The sequence below is a fragment of the Scardinius erythrophthalmus genome (assembly GCF_964197995.2).
Source record: "Scardinius erythrophthalmus genome assembly, chromosome: 9".
In the NCBI taxonomy this organism is placed as follows: Eukaryota; Metazoa; Chordata; class Actinopteri; order Cypriniformes; family Leuciscidae; genus Scardinius; species Scardinius erythrophthalmus.
Genome location: NC_138229.1, coordinates 5161371 through 5188480, shown reverse-complemented (window position 1 = coordinate 5188480; position 27110 = coordinate 5161371). Strand labels below are relative to the sequence as shown.

Below are 27110 nucleotides of genomic sequence, written 5' to 3'. Positions count from 1 at the left end.
TAAATGAATGCTATTAGTGTTCAATTTACCATATAATGAATAAAGAACATGTTAAATGTGGCATATGTGGTTTTATGTTAAATGTGGCAGGAAATGCATAGCAGATTGCCTAATGCAAGTATATTATACGTTCAGAAAATCAGTGCTCGAATTGAGGGGGGGCTGGGGGGATCCGGGACCCCCCATAAGGTATTAGGGACCCCCCATAAGAAGTAAAAAATAGAATTAGGGGGGTCCCTCGGATATTTTTATTTTAGTAAAAATAATAATGACAAATCAAAATAAATGCATGCAAAGGATACAGTAAATATCGTGAATTGATTATTTACAATAATTTATTGTGTTTATAGGCTAGTTGTCATGTCTCTTTAAAATGTAAACGCCCCGCCTAAAGAGCGCTGTGCTCCAGTAGCAGTTTTAACATTAAGTGACATGGCATCTGACGCACAGAAGCCAATGGCACATGTCACTATGCGCATTGGCACATCCGGTGGCACATCCGGTCTTCATTGGCACGTGCCAGTGGATAGTGGCTTGTGTCACTGACATTATTGGCATGTGCCACTGACATCGCGACACACTGACACTGACATGACACCTGACTGACACCGAGTCGCGGAACATGCCACCGTGTTGCGACACCTCCAGTAGTGACTGACAGATTAATCGAACACCTATAGCCTACTGACGTAATTGTGCCACAAAATCCTAAATAAATAGCCTAATTTTGTGATATTTAAAATATCAATTAAACGAATTAAAGTAGGCTACATTAATGTTTTTTCAAACGTGTTATTTATGTCACGTCTGTATTTGATTGGTATGTGTCACTGAATGTTTTGTAATACCAGTGCTACTTTATGTTGTTTATCTCGCAAAGTCACAAACTGGCCATTCTAGGAAAGACACGAAATAAATCTATCATGGGTCACTACGAATAACGCATGAACAGTCGCGTCCGTTACTGTAAACCTTTATTTTTGCGTGATGCTGCACAGACGCACGCCAGTAGGTGTCAGTATAAGTGAGTGTAACACTGGCCAGCGCAAGATTCTTATCCGTGGCTTAAATATTTCAAAATAATTGTATCGAATTATGTATGTTGTAGGCTACACATTAACTTAGCGATGTTATAAATCATATTTTTTGACAGCATAAAGCAAATTGTTATGCAAGTGGCATATGACGCAATCCATTGGCACATCTCACGTTTTAGTGACACATGTCAATATCCACTGGTACATGTGTCACTAAAACTGACATCTCTTTATGTTGTGCCACCTCCAGTAGTGACACCTGCAGCTGTCTGCCGTAGTATAATGTAGATTATGTACCATATGCACATCGTTAATTTGTAGAACAAAAATGTATTTTATTTATTGAATAATTACATAAAATTATTTTTTAAATATTAAAGGTACCGAGGAAGGTCCTGCGCGACCGAACGTTTGTTGCACTGAGGACTTTTTTGCACTTGTACAAATAAAGAATATTGCTAGTAGCTCGCTCGGTATACTCCTTTTCAGATACATAGCCTAACAAACATATGATTTTTAATAATTAATTTGTTTACACTTTTTGGAAGGACTTGAAATATTTAAGCCACAGATAAGAATCTTGCGCTGGCCAGTGTTACATAGTTACACTCACTTATACTGACACCTACTGGCGTGCGTCTGTGCAGCATCACGCAAAAATAAAGGTTTACAGTAACGGACGCGACTGTTCATGCGTTATTCGTAGTGACCCATGATAGATTTATTTCGTGTCTTTCCTAGAATGGCCAGTTTGTGACTTTGCGAGATAAACAACATAAAGTAGCACTGGTATTACAAAACATTCAGTGACACATACCAATCAAATACAGACGTGACATAAATAACACGTTTGAAAAAACATTAATGTAGCCTACTTTAATTCGTTTAATTGATATTTTAAATATCACAAAATTAGGCTATTTATTTAGGATTTTGTGGCACAATTACGTCAGTAGGCTATAGGTGTTCGATTAATCTGTCAGTCACTACTGGAGGTGTCGCAACACGGTGGCATGTTCCGCAACTCGGTGTCAGTCAGGTGTCATGTCAGTGTCAGTGTGTCGCGATGTCAGTGGCACATGCCAATAATGTCAGTGACACATGCCACTATCCACTGGCACATGCCAATGAAGACCGGATGTGCCACCGGATGTGCCAATGCGCATAGTGACATGTGCCATTGGCTTCTGTGCGTCAGATGCCATGTCACTTAATGTTAATACCGCCTCTCCGCCAGCACGTATCTCGGCCAGATTGCGTTCGTAACCAGGCAACAAAGATGCGCTAACACACGGAAGTTGACGGAACATTCTCGGCCACCATACGTTACTAGGTAACCAACAACATCACGCGAACACACGTCGCGATGGAGAAGGTAAGTTGGAAGAATGTCTAACATTTTTAGGCTAGAACATTTAATATATAACGTTAGCCCATCGTATATTATTATTGATGCAGTCAAAACTCTACAACTACTTTGCAACCAGGCCAGAAGCTTTGGCTCAGTTTGGCTAGCTTACGTTATCTGAAACTAAGGGAAATGTTAGTGGGTAACGTTATGGGAAGGAATGAAGATGTATTTCTTCATTTTATTTTAAATATTATATAATTTTATATATTATACTGTATTAATAGTCTTTCTAGTTACATTAAGGCTAAGTTACATGTATTTAAGCAGAATGCTCTGGGTAATATTTTAATTTATACTACAGGGCCGTTGAATGCTTGAATCTGATTGGTTGACGAACGTTCTAAGGTATGCATTATTTTCAGGGAAACGCACAGCTAAAGTAGTTCCAGGCAGGTCTTGACCGCATTACAGCTCCATATCACTTCGCGTAGTTAACGGAAAATAGGATACAATTCATAACAAGAAAAAACATTTAGGCCCCGTCCACACTACTGCGTTTTAGTTTAAAAACGGAGACCTTTTGCTACGTTTGCACCTCCCGTCCACACTAAAACGGCAAAAACGGAGACCCAAAACGGAGAAGTTTAGAAACGCTGCTGACCTGTTTTTCGTTTTGAATCTCCGGAGGGCGTTTTAGTGTGGACGGGTCAAAACAGAGGACTTTAGAAACGATGACGCAGAGGCTCACGCTCGGCTCTATGATTGGGTGTCATCAGTGCTCTATGATTGGGTGTCATCAGTCATGGAGTACACAGGTAATATTCAGTAAACTTCACCCGCTGGAACAGTTTCTTACAGTAATAAACTGCCGCGTCTCAGGCGCGGCTCGCGCTGTAAACGCGTGCATATGTTATAAATAGAACCGACGCCTATTTTTCATGCGATTTGCGATAGGTGTTGGAAGCGTTTCCAGGCAAAATAGAATAGGAAAATATGTAATTTTGACACAAATACATATTAATAAATGACATTTTGATGTTTGAAAGCATTTTTTTACAGTCTATGTCTGAAAGTCTCTATGTTTACACCGGCACGCGCATGCCCAGTGTTGGTGAATAGTCACGTGATCCGCGTTTTCAGTCGTTTTAATGTGGACGGAGATCAATTCTAATACGCAGCTAAAACGCTGGTGTGGACGGAGATCGTATTCGTTTTAATTCTCCGTTTCTAAACGAAAACGCAGTAGTGTGGACGGGGCCTTAGCCCCATGCGCTTGATCTGGAATTTTCAATGTCTAGCTTCACAATCAATGGAACATGCAGTTTAATTTGAATAAATAAAGTATATAGTCCTATCTATAGCCTAATCAATAGAAAATTAAACTGAATATAGGCTAAATAAATGGATAGTCCTGCAGCACGGATTATTATTGCAGATAATATAACAAATAAATAATTATTGATAGGCCTACTTGTTAAAAGGGCATTGTGTTTCATTTATTTGGCTAGTCTGTCATCTGTCAATAATATATAAAAAAAGAATGAATTCGAATTAATTAAAAGGAATTGAATTAATAAATAAATAATAATATTGATGCACATGCTTTTTTTTATGCTGCGATGAAAACAGTCAGAGAATGTGTCAGCTAGTCGTGTGTCCCCAGCATAGTCTGCTATCAGTGGCTCAAACCTCCGTTACTAACTCTAAAATGACGTTTTGGAATTAGCAACGGAGGCATTGGATTAGATGCGTAATAAATTAGTCCTACATACAAGAGCGTTTTAATGACAAAAACTTTACAAACGTCTTGAAATACATAATCTGATCAATGTTTCGAGGTGTGGTAACTGTAGTATAAGCAGAATAATTGACTTCAGGCCGGAGTGGCCGTTCACTTCGGGTGTGCATTATTTTTCTAATAATTCAACGGCCTGAAATCAATTATTCCTTACTTAAATGTCTGGCATTGAGCCACAGTGCTTCAAGTGGGAGCCCCCTACCCGTTATCAAGGCATCAAAATGTGCAACAAACACTTACAACACAAAATACATTTCATAAGCTGGAGTTTGTACTCTTGTGTACACACACACACACGTACACACACCTTAATACTCTAATATGTAATTTGTTCACAATGTCCCACCACAAAAATCATTATACCATTTCGACTAGACACATTCAAAATGCAAAAAGATTTGTTTTTTCAAACTGTTTGGAGCAATTTGTTATATTTTTTGTAATTTTTGTATATTTGTAATTTTGAAATATAACATTAAAGAGTATATTGATGTGATGAATTGCTCTGACATTTATCAGATTTACCAATTGTTATAATTTCAATTTGTGCTGGTTAATTATGAACAATGGGTAAAATTGGGGGGCGGGGACAGGCGGGGGCGGGGCTCCATTAGGGCTCCTCCCCTAACCGCATGTGATCTCACTCCAAGCTTTTGATAAAACTTGAGAACCCTGCTACTGACGTTGGTAGGTTGTAATGACAACATGGCGAATGTAGTACTTCGGGATTACATTCATAATACACATTCATATTGAACGTTTCTTTTTTTGGCAGTTGTGAAGTAATCACTTCATTAAAACTAACTGACCTTCATTCGGCATGAGCTCCACGTTAAGTTTTTCCTTCTTCATTGTGTCCTTCAGCACGCCGGTGTAGTACATGACCGCCACCTGGCTGTGAATGGTAGTCCTGCGAGGATGAGAGCTTGTGTTCTTCACCACGATCTTCAGCTTAGCGTCTCCTCCCATGCGTGGACCTTCTCCCTCCATCTTCACCTCCACCTGCACGTCCTCAGCAATGGGACTGGAGTAAACATCAGGTTTACTGCCGTAGCGGCAGGCCGTCTCAACAGCGATGCGCTCCTCCTCTGAGTCTGATGAGGGAAAGAAAATTACAAATGAGGACTTTAAGCAGGGATCACAACACTTCCCAAACTAAATGACATAAGCTGCTCTATATATATATATCCATCTCACAGCTCTTTACTCTTACTTTAAGTCTACTCCTACTTTTAAGTCTGTTTAATTGTCTCATCTGTGTATTTTTTCTCTAACTGAGACAGTGATGCCATTGTTTGCTGTGGGTGGGTCTCCGTTAAACTTAAACTACCGTTTGGAGATAATGACAGGTATTTTGGTGTGAAGGCAGTGGAATGTTAAGCCAGTTAAACTGCACATTGTGTGTTCTTGGCTGCATCTGTCCTGGCTTTTGCCAGTAATTCATGCTCTGTATTGTAAGACAGCATTGGCTAAGAATATGAATTTACAGTATGGATAAAACTCCATGAAGTTGGCACCCCATAATAAAACTAAATAATCCCCAAAACTATGCCATTCGTTTGTGCTACATTTGTGCCATGTGGTGGTTTTGGAGATATTGAACATAATTTTTTTTTTGGTTATGATGTCGCTCTCCATCTCATGTCGTTCAAATCGCTCCAAACCTGAGCCATTTGTTTGTGCTCGGGTTTGTGCCATTAAAATGAATAAACTGTATCTATTTCCCCTCCTTAGAAATAACCAATATAATTCTGAATCTGTGACGTCACTCTCCACCCCATGCCATCCAAATCGCTCAAAACCTGAGCCATTCATTTGTGCTTAATTTGTGCCGGTTTATGCCAGTAATTTTTTTTTTTACTACAACCGTGTCTTAAATATATCGGAAAAAATGTTCAGGAACAAATACGTCACTCTCCACCCAATGTTGTCCAAATCGTTCCAAACCAGTGTCGTTTGATTGTGCTCAATTTGTGCCTGTTTGTGCCATTAAAAAGAACAATACAATAAATTAATTAAATATATGTATATACGCATTTATAAATATGAACACATTTTCTACTGCATGTATGTATACATACAATTATAAAATCTATATTTATAATTTACGTTTAATAATTTTTGGGGGGGGATTTAATATAAATAATACATATTAAGAAGAAATAATAGTAAGATTCTGAATATATTTATAGTAATACATTCAGGGTTTTTCCTGCATAGACAATTATGAGGCGGCCGCCTCCGTCAAATTTCGTGCCGCCTCCGCCTCTCGACAAAACTCGGACAGACAGTCACGTGCTCATACAATTTTTCCACCGTGACGGTTCTGTTGCGGTTCCCGCTTGTGTCCATAGTGCTGCACGGATCATAATCCGCCGGTCGAGCGGGCCAAGTAATAACAACATTCCATTCAATCAAAGGTGGAAGACAGATAAATCATTATAATGTGTTGAGTGTAATAAAGACACGGAACTCCCATCCAGGGGCGGACTTTACCATTAGGCAAAGGTCGGCAATTGCCTTGGGCCCCAAGCTACCTAGGGGCCCCCAAAATGCCCCATTAATTTATGCTTAAGTTTTTTTTTTTTTTTTTTTTCGCAAATTATATATTTCTAAATCTCCATTTGCGAAAAATGGCATCAAATCATTAGTCGCAGAAAGGAGGGGGCCCCCCACCTCACTACATTGGACTATTCCATTATCTCACGCATCTGCGAAAGTGACAAGGCTGTATTGCGACAAAAAACTGACAGAGAAAAAGAAGTGATTGACAGAGTGTACAGAGTAGTAGAGTAAAAATGAAGCGAAGCTACACAAGCGGTGCTGAAAAAAGGAGGAAAAATTGCAGAATAAGGTAACAAACTTTTTTGTGATGCCCGCTGACAATGACAACAACGATACAGGAAATACACAAACAGAGCAAGATGAGTCTAAACGTGAAAATTAAAAGTTTCGAAGTTACCCAAGCGTCTCAAAAAAAAGAAAAAAAAAAAGACTCAGATACTGTAAGTAGGCTATTTGGGAAAGCTGCCAAAGATGACAAACTTTTTTATGGCTAGGAACAACAAACGTCCAACGCACAGAAAGATCGTGAAGCAAAGAGGACATGGAGACCGACAGACAAAACAGAGCAGTTTAAATTACTTATGATATGAAAAATCTCAGGTCTCAGATTCTGTCAATTCTATTACGAAATAATAAATACCGTTTGGAGCTTGTAATGTGACGTGACCGATCCCTAGAGGCACGTGAACTGATCATCTTCGGTAATAACTTACCAAAATGTATTCCTTATTCATAATATCGACCAATCAGTGTTTTTCAACCGCGGAAAGAGGTAAAACAGCTGGAGAACAATCGTCACATAACATTTAGCCTAACGTTCCTCAGGAAAGCCATTTAGTTACCATAATATAGGCTATAGCATGTTAGTTGACTAGAAAAATAAGATATAAAGAGTATTTAGCTAAATAGGGCCTATGTGTAGGCCTACTATATTATTTATTTAGTATATTGTTTACTTATAATTTAATTATAATAAAAAAGCATTGTTTAATTTTAGTTATTTTTAACCTTAAATAATACCAGCTGATATGGCTCTCTGTATGTTCACAGCATTATGTGAGTTTTTTTTTCTTGAGAAAAATTAACGCCTATCTTGTGTACCTAATATGTATCCAAATGAGTCAATATTGAATCAAATCACAAGAATTGAATCGAAATGGTGAAATTTGTCAAGCAAAAAAAAAAAAAATAAAAAAAAATAAACAGAGCTTACCAGAAATTGTACCATGTAAACATTGTAACGTTTCTGTTTAGGAGTGAATAAGTGTATGCAAGGTTTAAAGGGGAAGTTTTATTTCTCCTCTCCAACCTTTACCTGCCTATTCACCATTCAGTCTGTAAAAAAAAGATTTCGCTCTCTTTTAAAGGTGCAGTGTGTGATTTTTAGACGTCACAATAAGTCGTTCTTCATAGAAGGGGGTTCCCGCGGTTATGTAGATATAAATGACTCATTCTAAGGTAATAAGAACATAACGGTTCATTAAGTAAGGTCTTTATACACCACTGAAAACATAGTTATGGATCTTATATTGCATTTCTGTCAATAGATCCTCAGAAATATGACACATTGCACCTTTAAAGATCGGATGGGGGGCCCATACATACCTTCGCCTTGGGCCCCCAATTTGCTAAATCCGCCACTGCTCCCATCATGGTAACTTACCTAATGTACGGACGTTAACAGCGCTGTTGAGGTTCGCGCCGTTATTTATAACATATTAATTATAATATATTAGTTATATAGGCTACACACGACCAGAGTTCCGTTTTCCTGAATGCCATCACGATTGAAACCGAGATATTGATTTCATAACAGTTAAACAAATAGTTAAAATTAAGTTACTTACATTTTTAGACGCAATGACTGTTTTTGTTCTGTTTCAGCAGCGAAAATAGTTCCAAACAATAGAAACATAGAGCATCTCACAGCAACACGCATCTATGATTCATTACTGAATGATTCAGCGTTTTGAACTAATCACTCGAGTCAAAGATTCAATTACCCATTATTAAACCGCCTCATTCTGAATAAATCAGCCGTTTGAACGAATCGTTTAAATGAATGACTCAATGACTCGCTCATTAAGACGGCCGCCTGCCGCCTCCTACTGGCGGTTTAGTTTCATAAAGTAGCATTCTTTTCAACATTCCTTAAAAAATATTTAAAACAATCTCATAATCTCATTTAATACAGTTATAATTTTTCAATGTAAATTATTTAATTTGATTGGTAACAGCCTAGTGTCTTATTATTTTAATTGAATGTATTGATAAAATGTAAGAATTTGAAATGAAATTTAGAGCATATATTAAATAAAATTAGGGGAAAATGCTCTTTATAAAAGGTACAAAAATTATTCCGATAAGAGTGTTTTCAAAAATGAAACTGACAATTTAAGTTTAAAGGGAGTAAAGCCTCTGTTTAGGCTATAAAGGAAATGTATTTTTGCCAAAAGAACTTTTAATTTAAATAAATGTTAATTTTAAATCAGCCTACTTCAGTGTGATATGTTACCATATTATCATGCTTAATTGAATAATTGTAATGTGATGATCAGATGCAGATATCTAAATCAAAGAATATGGGTGGTTGGCGGGTGGATTATTATTCATTTTTAACAACAGATTCGAGTGACTCAAAGTGCACCAGATTAAGGAATTTATCTTTAAAATGTACAAAATTTTCTCCCGGGGGGGCATGCCCCCGGACCCCCCTAGTGTTACGATTTTACCACCTCCGCCTCATTTTGAGCCAGGAAAAACCCTGAATACATTTATAGTATCAAATGTGTATGTATAAATGTATTTACTGTAGTAATACAAATGTGGGTGCTTTATTTTAATTAAAATTATGTAAAATAGTAAAATACTAAAATAGGCTTCATTTCTTTATGCAAAATAAATTTCCTCTGTTTTCTTTTGATTTTAAAATGTAACATTACATAATATGACTTCTTTTTCGATCGACATTTGGATCTAATACAATTTTCTGGGAAACTGAACAAGTTCCAATAAAAATGCAATTAATGCAATTTAATTTTAAAGCTGCAGTCCGTAGAATGTGCGGCTGTCAGTCGCCGCGCCGTGTGGATACTGGCATTCGCAATCACAGATTCTCCTTTTTCGGAAGTATGACCAACATAATAATTTTCACCGGAAAATGTAATCTGAAGTAAGTAACATCAACTGTTCTGACCAACAAAGGGAGGAAAAAAAAAATAGAGCTTAGTCTTAAGGCCCGTTCACAGCAAGGACGATAACTATAAAGATAACGATAAAGATATAATTCTAAAAATCGTTCTCCAAATTAAAGAATAACAGAGTTCACACCACAACTATAACGATAAAGATATGAGGAACGATATCGGTGGGATCACTTTCAGAACGATTTTTTTCCAGCTGTCGAACGATAAAACACTGACAGCCAATCAGAATCCATTCTAATTTAAAGGTCTCAATCTGGATCATCCGGGCGTGCGCGTGCTTAGAATAAAAAGACCGTTATCGGTCGCTGGTGTGGACGCATATATAGTTATCTTTATCGTTATCCTTATAGTTATCGTGCTTGGTGTGAACGGGCCTTTAGGGCCTCTATTTTACAGCCTGCTGTTGTCTTTTCATGTGGGTGCATGCAGGGCGAGACATTGAGATTGATTTGTCTGAAAGTGTGCATGTTTGTGTTTCTCACCTTCAGGATATTTGTAAAGGTTTGTGATGTCAACACGCTCATCAGAGCCAACAGCCTTCGTGCTGATGCAGTGTCCGACGGCTTTCTTCTCACTGTGGATTTGACTAAAGCTCCCGTCGAGGTTCCTCTGCCAGTAGATCTTATCACTGTTCACCTGCACCAAAAAAAACAGCACAGGTTTAGAGCTGAGAATCCTTTAAAGAGACATGACTGTCAGGATAAATGCAGGTTTCAAACAGGATTTTATGGAGGGTATAAAGAAAATATTTAACATGGATGCCAACAAGTCAGGGCCAGCCCGTCCTCTATAGGACAGGAGTGAAATGAGAGCAGAACTTGATTCTATTTGGGATTTTATTTTATTTTTTATTTTAGTTGTAACTAAAATTATTTCTGAGTAATTAAAATACAAACAAACAAACAATAAAAAATAAATATTAGATGGAAAGTTGCCTTTGCAACTACTGTAACTAAAAAGAAGTAAGTTTATGTGTAAGTTAAAAATGTAAAAACTGAAATAAAATATGTTAAAGCTAAATAGAAATATAAAAAAACTATTTAAAAATGACTAAAACTAAAATGACGAAAACCGAAAATATTAAAATGAAAGCTCATTTAAAATATTAATAAATATTAAATTAGTACACAAATAATACTAAAATAACACTGGTGATGTTAGCCAAAAACGTAAGCTTTTTAAGAATTAAGCTGGAGCAAGTTGTTATATTTTAATAAATGAAAAACAAGCACGAATAAATCATGCACAACTGCATGAATGTGCAATAACCCTATTTTCCTGAAAATAAGTCGCACCTGACTATAAGTGACAAAATTGCATTGTTGAAAAAAAATGCATTGATGCGACTAATATTATATGTGTGTAAGTCACTTTTTATGATTACATTCAGAAATGTAAATTGTCATTAATAATATTCCAGTAATACTATTCTTTATATTCCAGAAAATGTGGTAAAAGAAAATAAGAACCAATTTTCAAGTAATTGTCTTTTATTTGTTTGCAGTCAGTTTGACTAAACTAATGAGCACTTTTGTAGACAGAAAGTACGTGGATGGTTGTTTTATGGATATAAAGATAATTTCAACATTGACGAATCTGGACTCACCTCAGCGAACACAAAAGGTGTGTCATATTTCAAATAGACCTGTCCAGAGCGCACAGCGGCCAGTGACGCCGGCCCGCAGCGGAAAGTCCCGTGACTGGTTTCCTGCGGCGTGGAATCCACGATCTGCCAGCCACCCATTCCAGGAGGCAGATCCGGACGGGCCATCCAGCAATCATTCCAAACATGGAAGTTCCTGAGAAAAAAAGAGGAAATCAGGGATACAGAAAGAGAAATAAGAGAATGTGTACAATTTAAGTGTAGTTATATATATATATATATATATATATATATATACTGTACATATATATGTCAGTATAAAATAATAAATTCCAATATTGACCGACCGATACAACAGCAGTATTGGATTTTATCATGTTATACTGACCCACACCTAATATTAATTCTTCAATGAAAAAACACAAATGCTCACCATACAGAGTCAGAGTTGAGCTCAGGGATCGGTTCCATATTCTCATCGAAATACACGTCTGTTGTCAAGGAGACATCCGTGTCATGGGCAGACTGGAAATTCGTTACGGAACGCGCAGGAATACCTAGACATCTCAATACTGGGACAGATATACATATAGAGAGAGAGTTATTCGTCTGTTTGTAGTGATTCAATTCAGTAATATGCATAAATGTTTGGGGTCAGTACAATACTATTATATTATGATACTATTATTCAGAATTAAACTGATCAAAAGTGACAGCAAAAGATATTTATAATGTTACACAAATTTCTGTTTCAAATAAAAAAAATTATTTTAAACTTTATATTCATCGAAGAATCCTGAAACAAATGCATCATGGTTTCTACAAAAATAGTAATCAGCATAACTGTTTTTAACATTGATAATAATCATAAATGTTTCTTGAGCAGCAATTCATCATATTAGAATGATTTCTGAAGGATCATGTGACACTGAAGACTGGAGTAATGATGCTGAAAATTCAGCTTTCATCACAGGAATAAATTACATTTTATTTTAAGTTTTAATAATATTTCACAATATTTTACTGCTATTTTTGATGATCAAATCATGCAGCATTGGTGAGCATAAGAGACTTTTTTAAAAATAAAAATAAAACTTTTGAATGGTAGAGTGAATCATATCAAACTAGGAAGAGGAATGAATGAGAGAAACCTGAGGCAAAATTAATTCGCTGAAGACGAGTAGTAATGAGTGCAAGAGTCAAACACTTAATGTCAGTGTGTGGAGTGAACAGAGTGCAGACTGAAGTTCACTACTGTTAAACGGGGTCAGCTATGAATGTCACAGCACTCGGACTGCTGTAGAGATAGTGTGTGGCTGGCGACTCCGGATTCCACAGGTTATTTAAACTTGTAAACAATAGCATATTTTTTTAGTCCTATGACATCATATACCCTCCTGAAATCCACTGATATTACAATTTGACCCTGCACTTTTGATATGTAAAACCTCATAAGATCATTGCAGGAAACAGTCCTAATAAATTAGGATATTTTCAGGACTTATTTTTGTCTTTCAGTTGTTTGTGAATTGTGAAGTTACTAGTTGGCCAGTGACTTTTTTTTTATTTTAGGAATTGCAACAAAAAAAAAGCAAGGTTGAATTTTTTGTATCATTCATAGAATGTTCTCACTACCTGACAGATATCAAAAATCAGTTTTTATGAAAACAAATGTTGTTGTTTTTTGTATGTGGAATGAAATGCATTGATAATTTGTACATAATAACACCAAAAACATGCAGTAGAAAAGACTATAATGAACATTTTCGTTTTGTGTTGACTAAGAATAACACATTTAATTTTACTTATACATTATTATTTTTTCTACATTAAGTAATTTTCACTGAATATTTATGGAACATTTGTTTGATTACAGTAAATCTGATTTACGCATGTCCGTCTAGCGCATGTTGTTTACATAGAAAAACCATGACAAATTATCATAGTGCAATGGAAAACTGCATTCTGTGTGAACGGACCCTTACAAAGCTAATCACAAACGTTGATATCAGATTGGCCGATGTGTCTTTGGAGGGAGGGGTTTTAGTGAGAGCGTTAGATACATATGCTTACATTTGATTTTTCACAGTCAAAGTTTTTAATGTTAGAAACTGGAATCCTAGAATCCTGTTCCAGGAATATCCACACACAAACACACACACCTGTGGTCGTGACTCCAGAAAACACCCAGCACTGCCCGTATTTGACAGGCTTTCCTCCTTCGCTGTGGTATTGCCTGAGGATTTCTACACTGCCGCTCCAGGCCGTGGGAGACGTTCCACCCGTGTAATTCCCAGACCAGTTTCCCTCCAGAACGCCAAGGTCATCCGGAGAATTGATCTAGAAAAGGTTAATTCAAGGGTCTCTGAGGTCAAGCGGGTAAAGGGTCTTTGTAAAGAAAGAGTATGTTTTCATGGAGATCATAAGCTGTGATTCATAAGGCACAAGTTTCTACTATACAGTGCGTGCAGAATTATTAGGCACGTTGATTTTCTGATCATATTTTATTTCTAGGAACATTTTGCCAATTCCAAACCATATTATTCTTAATAACTACTATTAATTTAGTATTTAATCATGTATAAGTGATATATAATTGTTCATGAAGGCTGGAAATGAAAAATGTCTTATTTTCAGGTGTGCAGAATTATTAGGCAAGTTTTCTTTTACAGATAAAATAAGCCAAAAAAGAGATTTAACAAAGACTGAAAAGTAAAAAATTATTAAATGCCCATGAGAAGAATGCAATACTAATGCAATACTAGAGATTACAGTTAAGGCATGACCATTGGACAGTGAAATGCTCATTGGGTCAGCAGGGTCAGACAAAAACAGGTGGAGAAGAAAAAACACATGTTAACTGCAAAAGAATGAAGAATTAAGGTGAAGAATTAAGTGTGAAACCATCAGGAACCCTTTAGTCTTCAGCGCCACCATTTTCCAGAACTGCAACCTACCTGGAGTCTCCAGAAGAGCAAGGTGTCAGGGGCTCAGAGACTTGGGTTAGGTAAAGAATCCTAAAAAATGACCCCCACTTAATAAGAATCACAAGCTGAAGTGTTATGAAATACATGAAGACTGTTTTTTTATAGGCTTTATAGACAGACAGATTGAGAGTGACTCTTGAAGGACCAGCACCATATCCTCTTCTACCACTATTAGAAGAATTCATCTTCTAGAATACGTTTTAATAAGTTTTGGGAGTTCATTTTTAGTCCATCTCTGCAAAACGGACTTCAGGGTAGGAGATGGACTAAAAATGAACTCCCAAAACTTATTAAAACGTATTCTAGAAGATGAATTCTTCTAATAGTGGTAGAAGAGGATATGGTGCTGGTCCTTCAAGAGTCACTCTCAATCTGTCTGTCTATAAAGCCTATAAAAAAACAGTCTTCATGTATTTCATAACACTTCAGCTTGTGATTCTTATTAAGTGGGGGTCATTTTTTAGGATTCTTTACCTAACCCAAGTCTCTGAGCCCCTGACACCTTGCTCTTCTGGAGACTCCAGGTAGGTTGCAGTTCTGGAAAATGGTGGCGCTGAAGACTAAAGGGTTCCTGATGGTTTCACACTTAATTCTCCACCTTAATTCTTCATTCTTTTGCAGTTAATATGTGTCTTTACTTCTCCACCTGTTTTTGTCTGACCCTGCTGACCCAATGAGCATTTCACTGTCCAATGGTCATGCCTTAACTGCAATCTCTAGTATTACATTAGTATTGTATCCTTCTCATGGGCATTTAATAATTTTTGACTTTTCAGTCTTTGTTAAATCTCTTTTTTGGCTTATTTTATCTGTAAAAGAAAACTTGCCTAATAATTCTGCACACCTGAAAATAAGACATTTTTCATTTCCAGCCTTCATGAACAATTATGTATCACTTAAAAATGATTAAATACAAAATTAATAGTAGTTATTAAGAATAATATGGTTTGGAATTGGCAAAATGTTCCTGGAAATAAAATATGATCAGAAAATCAACGTGCCTAATAATTCTGCACGCACTGTAGAGGCTTGGGATAAAGCTATTGGTGCACTTTTAAAACCACTTGTTATTGCACAGATTTAGCATATCACTTAACGCCCCTACTTTAAGCGAATTTGAAGTACGAACTGATGTGACATCCTTTCGTACAAAATCAGGCCAAAACAAAGTTCGTTTCGGTAGTTCGGAACAGTTTTCTGAAGCGAAGTTACTGGAAAACACCTTCGAACTACCATTGGTCCATGGCGATTAAATAATAGGTGGGAGTGGCTCTGAGGCTCCGCCTTCTTTGACGCAGAACCTCTGGTTCATTCCTTCTGTTCAGTCCGTTGAGGTCAGATGTGAGTTAAAACATGAAAACACTGGAGAGCTGCATCAGAGTCGAAATTGAAATTGTAATTCTTAAGGGTTTTTCATGCAAAGCTGCTTAATTTAAAGAAACTATATAAATAAACGTGACGTGACTTGACGGGAGAGATGAATTGCAGAGCTCTGATCAATCGATATAATCTGATGCTTTCTTAACTGCTGTTTTCTCACCGCTGTGTTTTTGTTACGCTTATTTTGTTCTTGAGAGGAAAGTGCACAGCAAATATTTATATATTCATTTAAATGCCGCTCTCAGCAGTGTGTGCGACATTGGGATGTTTGCTAACAGTATATCGCTGGTCACGTGTTTCCGACTTCTTTTTGCCCCTAACCGAACAACGAAAAAGAACTCGCCGTGAGTATATTGGGGCCTTTAAACACTCATGCTTCTGTGAAAAAAAGGCAATTGTAAATAGATTGTGTTAAGTATTGTTATTGTTTTTTATATATATTATATGCCTAAATATAATTGGCGGGACTCGCTCAGACAAGACATCGGCAGAGACTGAAAAGCCTGGCGAAGTTGTTGTGGTCTGCGTCGAAAGACCGAAATACAGGCCGATTGAAGATTGAACATATGCATGTATGTTATTTTGCACATAACAAAAGTTGATAACAAAAAAGAATAATACAGCACTTTTTACTAGATGTGTTCCATTAATATAGTCAGGCGAGGTGGGACTCACCATGGCAGAAATGACACGGACCACACTGACAGGATTTCCTCTACCTGAGGGAGGAACCTCGCTATTATCCAGCACAAACAGACAGGCCTCCAGAACTCCTTCGTCAAACTGTGAGAGAGACAATCCGGAGAGACAACTTTCATTTGGTGTGAAATCTCAATGGTGCTGTCAACTAAGTCTAAACATGGTCCAAAATGAACACTCCCTAAAATTAGCTTTGTTGTGTAAACAAATTCTGGTTGCAAAGTCGACACACATTTTCACAGTTAATTTTTCCTCATTGTTTTTTCAATGCAATCTATAATTGTGGTATAATTGATGTTAGATTTACCATAAATTTCACATAAATCAAAACAAACTGTGGTTTGGTGCTTTATGTGTTGTCAAGATGTTTTTTTCCTGTCTAAGTGGGCGATTTTTACGAGAATACGTTGAAAATGCTTTTTTTTTTATACAACAACAACAACAACAACAACAACAACAAAAAACTAACTAGTATCAGTGTTAAAAAGTATTTAAAATTGTTTTTGATCATTGAAAGTTGAAATAAAAGGAAATACAAGTATTAGATGAAAACCTAAACTTAAAAAACTTAGATGGAAATTGGAATTGTTGCCTTGAAGTTGAAGATGAACTAAAACTGAAATAAAATACATGAAAGATAAATAGAAATATTTCTTAAAAAAATAATAAAATTGACAAACGCACATAACCAAATTTTCTAAATCTTAAACTAAAATTTAAAAAATAAAAGCTCATTCAAGCAAAATCCTAATAAATACTATAATGGTGTATTAATAATACTAAAATAACACTGACTGTTATAAATGCTGTGGAGAGGGAAAATTACTAAAACATTTCACACTGACAAAAATATATATTTTACGAAAATAATGTAAAACACAGTTTCACGGCAGGTAATTTCTTTATGGCCAGCAAAGTTCACCTGCCATTGGCATTTGTGGTAGAAATTAAATTTGAGACTCCATGTGTCAATTATGATTTGCTTTGTGCTTTCTTGATTGTATAAGATAAGTTTTCACAAGAATTTTCATTAGCATGTTTTATTTTCCCCGGAGAAAGTGCTCTGTTCTGATCTCCACACCTGGCCGAAGTTCCACGTCCGAGCTCCGATCTGCTTCTCGGTGCCGTAGTAGATTCTTCCAGTATCACTTAAGACGTACTCCTTCAGCTCTTTCTCACTCTCCATGTACACCGTGTCCTCTGAGAAGAAAGACAGAGAGAGTCATAAGGGAGGATGAAAACACAGTTCCAGGATTTGATACGGAGGTTTGGTTCATTTTAAAGGAAAGCAGTGACATCATCAATGTCTGGAATCTGTTCTGTTCTGCTTCCATTGGAATGTTCTCTGTTTCTCCACCAGGGCGTGAACACAAGTGTGGTGCAATCAGACGGGAAAAGGGAGAGAATGGAGGCACTATAAAGTAACGGAAATGATAGTAGAGAACTTAGCAGAGGAAAGGAGAAATGAATGGAAAAGAATGACTCAGACATGCAGGAGAAAGGACCAGTGTAATGGAAAGAGGCCTGGAAGTGTGAAGCAGTGAGACAGAAGAAGATCAGAAGGATCAGCAAGATAAACACAGCAGGATCATTCTTTTTTTCTTTTTTTTAAAGATGTAAATCATATTAGTTTTCCTTTAACACAATATCACAATTACCTGAACAACTTTTAAAACAGTGGTCTAAAACTAAAAATATAAAAAATGTTTTTCATTCATTAAAAAAGGTCAAATAAAATAAAAGATAAAAAAATAGATGAAAAACCTAAACTTGAAAGCCTTGACAACTAAATAAAATAAGTTTAAAGTACTAAAATTGAATACTAAAACTGAAATAAATGAATTAAATTAAATTCAAATGTAAAATTAAACCTAAATGGAAATGGAAACCTTAAAATTACTCAAAATAAAATTGTTGTGAATCGGTGTTCTGTCCTTGGCTTTGGGCATTTATGTGGTTTATGCGAGTGTTCCCGGATACGGAAGAAAGCACGTAGAAAACGCTTTTGTTATTGTTTTGATCAAAGCCATTCGCTGGATAAAACATTTCAGTCATAAGTTTTTTACTTTATCGAAAAAGATGAACTAATAGCCTATAAGAATGGCAAATGATGGTAGATTCATTCATAATGCCGTTTATATGAAACAACGCAAGTTATCATTTATAAGCTATAACTGTGGTAACTCCAAGTACTTAAACTGTATTTGTCACAACCAAGACTTATAAAGCATATTTAATACGCAAAAATGTTTCAAGTATGTAACAGGATATTTTCCACATTCTGAGTTTTCAAAACAATTCCACACGTGTAATGGCTGGAACACTGAAAATTATTTAAATATGCAAAAACTGTTAAGCAATCAAAGCAGTGCGTGTTCACTTCGAAGTCTTGAATGCAAAAACAGGATAGAAAATAGCCTTTTACTTCTAAATTAGGATGTTTTTTGAAGTTCAAATCTTGGACCTGAGAGAAAATGATGCAGTTCATGATCCCTTTAATTGGTCACTTATTCCATTTTTCCAAGCTTTTATTTAATGTTTTGTAAAAATTGGGCTAATAAAAGAATACTCCCTAAATTGTAGCATTGTGCCTTTGTGTAGCAAGTCATAATGAATAAAGAGTCTGAGCTTGACCAAACATTTATCTGAAACTCAGCTACACCCTGTTATTGAAGTACTTCCTTAAATTACAACATTACATTCAGAGTTACAGAGTTCAGCAAGTTCTGAAGTTCAAGAATGAGCCAAATGTAGTGTAATAAAACAAGCCGTGCTGAAAGAACCCAGTAAAGAATGACAGGAAGGGCCTGGAGTGAAAGAGCGGCCAAGGAGGGAGAGAAAGAGAGCGGGAGAGGGGAAAATTTATTTGACATGTGAACTGCCAGATGAGGTGGGACTGTAGAAGAAACGTCAGAAATAAAATGCAGACAGAGGAAAAAAATAGAAGGAGAGAGAAAAGATTACAGTGCCAGCAGTGAAAGGTGATTTGGCAGACCTCTCTCTTTCCTTAACAATCATCTCTGGCTTTCAAGCGCAGGAAAGAGTGCAAAGCCCGAACCACCCAAACAAGCTTTAAAGAGGACCTATTATCTTCATTTTGAGTAATGAACTCTACTAGAGTAATTTTTCATGCTCGAATGTTCAAAAAGAACATAATTTTTCATTGAACATAATATTTAACATTGTTGCAGTTTCTCTCTTCCCAGTCTGTCAGTAACGCTCTGTTTAGTTCCTGTCTCTATGAAGCTCCTCCTTCTGAAAAGCGCAATGTGCTCTGATTGGTCGGCTGGAGCAGTGTGTTGTGATTGGTCAAGCGTTTTGAGCGTGTTTGGGAAATGCCCCACCCCTTACTATAACCACAAGTTTCAACACACTACTAACTAAATCAACCAGGCCACGCCCCTTTATTTCGATTTAAATATTGGGATATTATGTTTCCTTAATCGATTTGTATTTACCAAGTAATCATTGATTAAAATTGTCATTCTTTATCACAAACATCATTGTCCAACTTGTATTGTCTGCTGGTTCAGCTTGCTTTACCTTTATTAGTGACTGTAAACAAAACTGTAATTCTATGGAAGAGAATCTCAAGTTGTTCAAAAGCAAAATCCACATTTGCTGAACTTTTTTATTTTATTTATTTTCCCCCATCAGTCCATTTATGAATTTTGTTTCTTTTCTTAATACAGTTTACATAAATATTAACAGTTAACAGTTCTCACATCTGCATTTTATCGCCTATGCAGATGTAAAATTGCACTAAAATACAGTGATTTCTGTGAAATATTACAAATTAGTTTAGCCAGTGAGTTATAGCCAGTCGTTGCAGTGAAGCCAAAGTAGTTGTTAATCCAAACTTCTGCAACACAAATGGACTGCAAGAACACGTTCAATCCTCCTGAAGACTGATGTAAGTCACTGGGCTACAAGAGGAAACTTGCACCTTCATGTTATATTGCTTTAACAGTTGCCTGTGTAATATTTTAGACTAAATATATCAGCGTTTCTCAGACAAGCTTCAGTGGAGGTGTAGTTTGGCTTCTCGTCAATGGATGAGTTTGGTACAGTCATCCTCCCTGCATTCCGACATTGTGACATGACGTAATTCATAAATGCATTACATTCTCTGTGTTGATGAAAATGGTACTATGGCAATCATGAGCATAAAATATCTTCTTTAAGGATCATGAAACTTACAGGGAAAAATGTAACAATGACCGCACCCGTTGTTTTATTTTATTAAAGGACCCCTATTATACAATTTAAAGGTTCCTAATTTTGTTTTGGAGGTCTACTACGATAGATTTACATGAATCCAAGGTCAAAAAACATTTAATTTTCATATAATATACATTTGCAGCATCAGCTCTTTTCTCACAGTGTCTGAAACGGTTCAATCAAAGATTCGGTCGCTCTAAACTCCTCCTTTCCGAGAGCCTACTCTGCTCTGATTGGTCAGATGGCACAGTCTGTTGTGATTGGTCCACCGCTTACAGCGCGTGTCGGAAAAGAAACGCCTATTACCATATCTGAATTTCAGATCCAGACCTTCCTCAGCACTTGTATACACACACACAGTGATACAAACAGTAACGATCAGTTTTACAGTATAAATTCGAGCCCAACTGGATTTGCATTCGCAGCACAGAAAACAGCGTCTTCTCGACATGTTAACAACACAAACCAAACTTTTCCTGGACTCAGCTACAACTACAGTGTTTGAAGTAGTGTCAAAGTAGACGTTGTTCATAGGGAGCCAATGAAGTCTATATATGGGCATTATGCAAATTTTGTTAAAAACCTACATAGTAAGACTTGATTTACTGAAGACTCGTTTTAAGCAGTTTAGAAACAGTTCTTTCTTTTGTGAGACAATAACTCCATTTGTCGTGCACTTTGATCTCTGAAACTTTGCAGAACTTTTCCATTCACAAACAGCTATATTACACACTAAAAAAAGGTAATATCTGAAAAAAAGCATAATATGGGCACTTTAAAGGGAAAGTGGTTATTTTTCAGTTTTTCAGAGCCGTTCTTTTGGTTTAAAAAGCAAAGTTAAACCAATGCCACGAAATGTGAGGTATACGCATTCATTCAGAGTGGAGACACATGTACATCAGTGTGAGCTTTTAAATCTGATCACTGCGCTGTATTATGAATAAGATCGCATATGTTGGAACAAAGTGTTTTTGTCATACCTTCACACCAGGGATTGAAGAGCATGTAAATGTCTTTCTCAGGGTCGTGTGTGGTAGTTTCGCCCGTCTTCAGACATTGCGTTGCGATGGTCAGCTTGTACTTTCCGATGACAGCAGTGGTGGAGGAGTTGACAGACAGCTTGACTCGGTTGACGTTCTGCTCCACGATCTTGGCCTCCCAGCGTTCATCCTGGAGTTCTTCAACCAATGGTATGATGATGTGCGTGCCCTTTGACACCAGCGGGAGCGTGCCTGAATGATGACATGGACATGAAACACATACTTTGAGAAGAACATGATTAATTTGGTTCTGAGTTTAGACATTTCTGGTAAATTATTGCATGAGGGAGGATTTCAGCCAAATCCAAGCAATCCAACTATGTTGAAATACTGATTCAGTCACCCAAGGTCAAGGTCAGCCAAAAGCAGTTAGCTGGTAATAAAACACATAAGGCTTGCACAAATGATGAAACCTGGTCCTTCCTTTTTCAATTCCTGTTCTTTATGTAGAGGACATCTGACATATTTATTAATAGTTAAATAAGTCATGCATTTATATGTTTATGTGTCAGATGTGAAACATGAAAATAGCTGAGTAAGAAAAATAGTGCACATGCACGGCAGAAAGGAAAAGTCAAGTTATATTTTTTGATGAAAAAATACTTTCATGATCCAATCAAATCCTGATTTTTTTTCCTGACATTTTTTGGGAGTTGAATATCCTGTTTCACTCTGAAATGGATTGCGAATCTGTTCGCATCAGTTAGTTTGAACAGTTGAGTTATCTTGTATCAGTGTGAAGTGGATTTATTGTTAATCTCTCACTCCTTGACCTATCTCTTCAAAATAAGTGAGCTGTATCATTGGGTGCGGCTTGAGAGAGAAATTTTAAAACCACAGATGTTTAAGCCCTTATCAGTGAGACGAGATGAGCACTCCTGTTGTGTTCTCCAGTCTAAATACTCATTTCAAATAATCAGTCAACAGAAACAGTAGAAAGAAAGACTATACTTGAAATAATAACAATGTGATATTTTTGTCCATGAGAAAATGTGTAGGGGGAACTGGGGCTATTTGTCACACATTTTACTCTGGTAAATGTTTTTTTTTTTTTTTCTGAATGTTTAATACCTTGAGGTCTTTACTATAAAATCTCTGAATTTAATTTTTCCACATAAAAAGGGAAACATTCACTGATGCTCCAGAAGGAAACACAAAGCATTAAGAGCCGGGGGGTGAACATTTTTGAACAGGATGAAGATTTTTCTTATTTTGTTTAAATATAAAAAAATGTCATTTACTACTGTCCTTCAGAAGCAACAGAAGATACATACATGTTACCCGGAAGACAAAGTACAAATGACCTTGATCTTGACCCCCAGGCTCTTAATGCACCGTGTTTCCTTCTGGAGCATCAGTGAATGTTTAAACCTTATTTAATAGTTGTGTTTGAGTCCCTCAATTGTCCTGAGTGTGAAAAGCTGGATCTCAAAATCATACAGTCACTGCTGGAAAGGGTTTAAATATGCAAACAATGCTGGAAAACGGAAGAATTTGAATCAATCAATCAATCTACCATCTATCTATCTATCCCATGGTTTTTACTTTATGTTTGAAACCAACATTCAAAATAGATAAAGCACGTATTTATGCGACTTCTCTTCACGCTCACCTGTCTTCAGTTCAAGGTGAAGTTTATCTGTGTTTGGGTTGAAAGGTCGTGAGAGCTCAAGCTCCATTTGAAACGTCTGTCCTCTGCGGATGATGAGCTGGTCACCATAGTATTGATCCGTGTGATGCTCCTTCTTGTTCCGATCAGTTTTCCGGCTGAGCAGATCCACAGAGCGCACTGCTAGAGACAACTCTGATGGGAAAAGATGGAGAAAAAAGATTGAATTTGAGGAACTTCAGGTGAGGTTTTTAGTATTTTGACTGGCTGAGACTGAGCTTCTCACCGTTTAGTTCTGTATCACCGCTAGGAGGAACTGGAGATGCCGGCTCTTCTTTTTCTCCATCCTCGACAACCACAGCATCCTTTTCAGTAGTCAAATCATACGAGTTGCTCTGTTGCCGGAAGCAACATGGACAAGCCTTGCGTAACCAACGTCGACATCCGCTCTCGTCTTTCTTCACTTTGGCCTCGGTCTGTCTCTCAGGGACGGCCAGACCATTGCTATCAGAAACACCGTGGAAACGTCCGACAGCGGAGTTATCTCGGATTGACCGTCTTTCTCCTGGCATCCTGAAAGACATCGTACAAAGTAATTAATACATGGAAAATCAAAGACTTGATGCAAGTGAAATGAGCAGACAATATAAGTTTCACAATGACATTTGTTGATAATGATTAATCGGTGAAGCAAATTCAAAGAGGATACAAACAAGATCTCATTAATCAGAGAGCCAAGAGCGAAGTGAATATATCAATCATATAGTTAAGCATTAAGCATTTCCATAATGCATCTTTCAAGATATAGTTCTCAACTTCGAAATGGAACAAAAACAATTTAGAGATAGATTTGGGCCTGGCTTGAGGAAATGTAAAGTGTGAAGTTTTTGTTTTTGAGGTTAACACAAGACTATTTCCCCTGCTTATGTTCTCTAGCAATACGCATGTAACTGATTAACACTTTTTGTAGGTGACAGACTTTAACATTTGCACAAAACAAAATAAAAATGAAACCAAGGGTCATACATATGCATCCAGTATGAATCACACATAAGATAAATGCATAATGCAATAATGCAATGTAATTGTTTCTTTTTGTATTTTCCCATTCAAGACTGAATTTAAATGGTGTTTAAAGATCATGCTTGAAGTAAAACATTTGCACAAAATAAAAATTAGTAAACAAAATTGGTTTAAAATGCAAAATATATGTTTTTATGATGACAACTGGATGCATCTCATGGAATTAAACATAGCAAAAATGTTGTGCATTCTACCATTAGAAAAGTTAAATCATAGTGAATATGGTTTCCCATACTAGTTTTTTTTATGCATTCATTTGTCTAGGAACAGCACAAAACAAAAAGATTCAATGCACATAATGACTCCCTTACGACGACCCCTTATTTTCCCTAAAAATATAAAATAAGATATACACACACACATTATAAGTTTTCTTATAAGGCTTTCTCCCATGTCGCTTTATCAAAAAGTGCATGAGTTAAAGCCACCATGCAAAGGAATAGTCCACATACATCTGCGTTTCTCCAGTGTTGTTAAAGTAATTGCCTAGTTGGTCATGAGCTGTAAACTTTAACATGCCGCTTAAAGATACTGGAATTTCCCAGCATTGCTTCCACCACCAGATATATGTCTCAGATTGCCATTGCCAAATAAACATCAGTAATTATTCCCAAATGATCAGTGATCGGTAGTTTTTTGGTGCAAAATTGAATAATCAAGAGGATCAGAAATGCTGACGTCGCATGTGCGTTCTGTCCCAGTGACGCTGAGTAAACACTGAAAATGAGAACCATGTGTTTTCCTCCCAATGGCCTCGTGCTCTCCCTTTATCTCCACAACATGTTTTCTTCTGGTCTCTCAAGACATTTCTCACAATTACCAAATTCCAAACTCAACAACCAACCAGCAGCATTTCTGAGACTCATTCCCTTCAGTTTAACAAACCACACACGTCTCTGCAGTACTTTCTCTTTAACATCTCAACGGTTTCTCCTCAACTGCAAAGAGATTGAATGGACAGCAAATTGAGACTTTTTGTAGGATTGTTCTCATCAGAGTTTTCTCTTAAAACCCCAATAATCTCACTTTTAAAACTCTAGAGAAGATTAAAGAGATAACAACTAAAGCTCAATAGCTATGTTTCCATCCATGTATTTTTTATTTATTTTTTTTATTCTGGGATATTACATTAGGCAGATGCTTTTATCCAAAGCGACTTACATTGTATTTCAAGGTACACATTACATTCTTATCAGCTCTTGCTTTCCCTTGGAATCAAACCCATGACCTTAGCGTTGCAAACGCCATCACTCTACAGTTTGAGCTACTGGAAAGCTATTGTATTAAATTGCATAAAAAAACTGGATGGAAACACCATGATGTGCATAAATTCAAAAAATGTATGCACATAAAATAAAAATGTATGCGTTCAATGAGGTAGATACATTTTTGATCCGCTTAGACGTGCATAAACTACAATGGAAACACATTTACCAAATAAATCCCATGACTTTTCCTCAACAGTGGATGTGATTGGATAAATGGACTAACCTGTGGATCAAGTTCTCAAATGTTTGTTTAGTCATTCTGAAATGCCTGTAATCAAAATGATTCGGTTTAATTCCCAGAAGACAGAAGCGTCTCAAACAAACACCAGGCATCCAATTGCGCCAATTTCCCAGGAAGTGATGATTTTGTCCTTTGTCAACTTTGAATGGAAACATAGCTAATAACATAAAAAATCTTCTATTTCTCGACATTTCTCTAGCTTGCTTGCTAATCTACTATTCTAATAAATCTAGCATTGTATATTATGAATACTGAATTCCTGACTCCTTGATGAATTGCTTTAGTTCCTCTTTTGACAGTTGTTTTGGATAAAAGCTAAATGCATAAATGTAAATGTACTGTAAAAACGCAAACGGTGATAAGATTTGTAGAAATACTAACATCTGTAATCCAAAGTCAAAGATTTCAATGTGAAACTCCTAAACTAAACTCCTACTGTATGACAACTATAGAGCTGGTAAGTCCTGCCCCTTCCGCTAACCCCGCTGGACCTCTAGGTTGAAAAATCGTCAATGCAAGTGAATGGGAGAAAATAATTATTTTCTGGTCCCGTTTGAATTGTGCCATGAATGTGAACATATGTTGTCTGTGAATATTTTATATAATCTTTCATGTTACGAGTTTGACAGTATATTGTATGATTCTTCGGCTAGCGATGTTGTAGAAAAGACATAACGAGAAAGACTACATGTCGCCTATGTGACGTCACTCCATAAAGATGATTTACCCGTGGTTTTCACCAACCTCAACGATTTTGTCCTCTCCCTGAAAGAAGGCGGTGAAGTGCACCAAAGACACAGCCATGTTTAGCGGGATCCGTGAGCTAGTGTCCGTGTGCGAATGGTGGTGACGTTTCAAAAGCGTCGAAAGCAGCGAAGAGTTGTAGTCCACAAAGTGCTCTCACACAAAGTCTAACCGTATCAAACTTCTACCCGCTAAATTGTAGCATTATTCACGCAAAAGATTATATAAAAAATTCACAGACAACATATGTTCACATTCATGACACAATTCAAACGGGA

General features: G+C 36.7%; 1 protein-coding gene across 2 annotated transcripts in view; it reads right to left on the bottom strand.

Annotated features, from left to right (window-relative positions):
* The window catches only part of tgm1l1 (transglutaminase 1 like 1), a 36804-nt gene that overhangs the window by 3956 nt on the left and 5738 nt on the right, over positions 1 to 27110 (bottom strand). For both annotated transcript variants that reach the window (XM_081373900.1, XM_081373899.1), the window contains 10 exons: positions 23783 to 24069; positions 23500 to 23691; positions 21828 to 22079; positions 17708 to 17826; positions 16603 to 16710; positions 13723 to 13900; positions 11994 to 12132; positions 11564 to 11756; positions 10440 to 10593; positions 4996 to 5280 (listed from right to left, as the gene is read on the bottom strand). In XM_081373900.1, coding sequence (XP_081230026.1) covers positions 4996 to 5280; positions 10440 to 10593; positions 11564 to 11756; positions 11994 to 12132; positions 13723 to 13900; positions 16603 to 16710; positions 17708 to 17826; positions 21828 to 22079; positions 23500 to 23691; positions 23783 to 24068 — 1906 coding nt within the window. In that variant the 5' untranslated portion in view covers position 24069. The remainder of the gene's footprint in view (positions 1 to 4995; positions 5281 to 10439; positions 10594 to 11563; positions 11757 to 11993; positions 12133 to 13722; positions 13901 to 16602; positions 16711 to 17707; positions 17827 to 21827; positions 22080 to 23499; positions 23692 to 23782; positions 24070 to 27110) is intronic.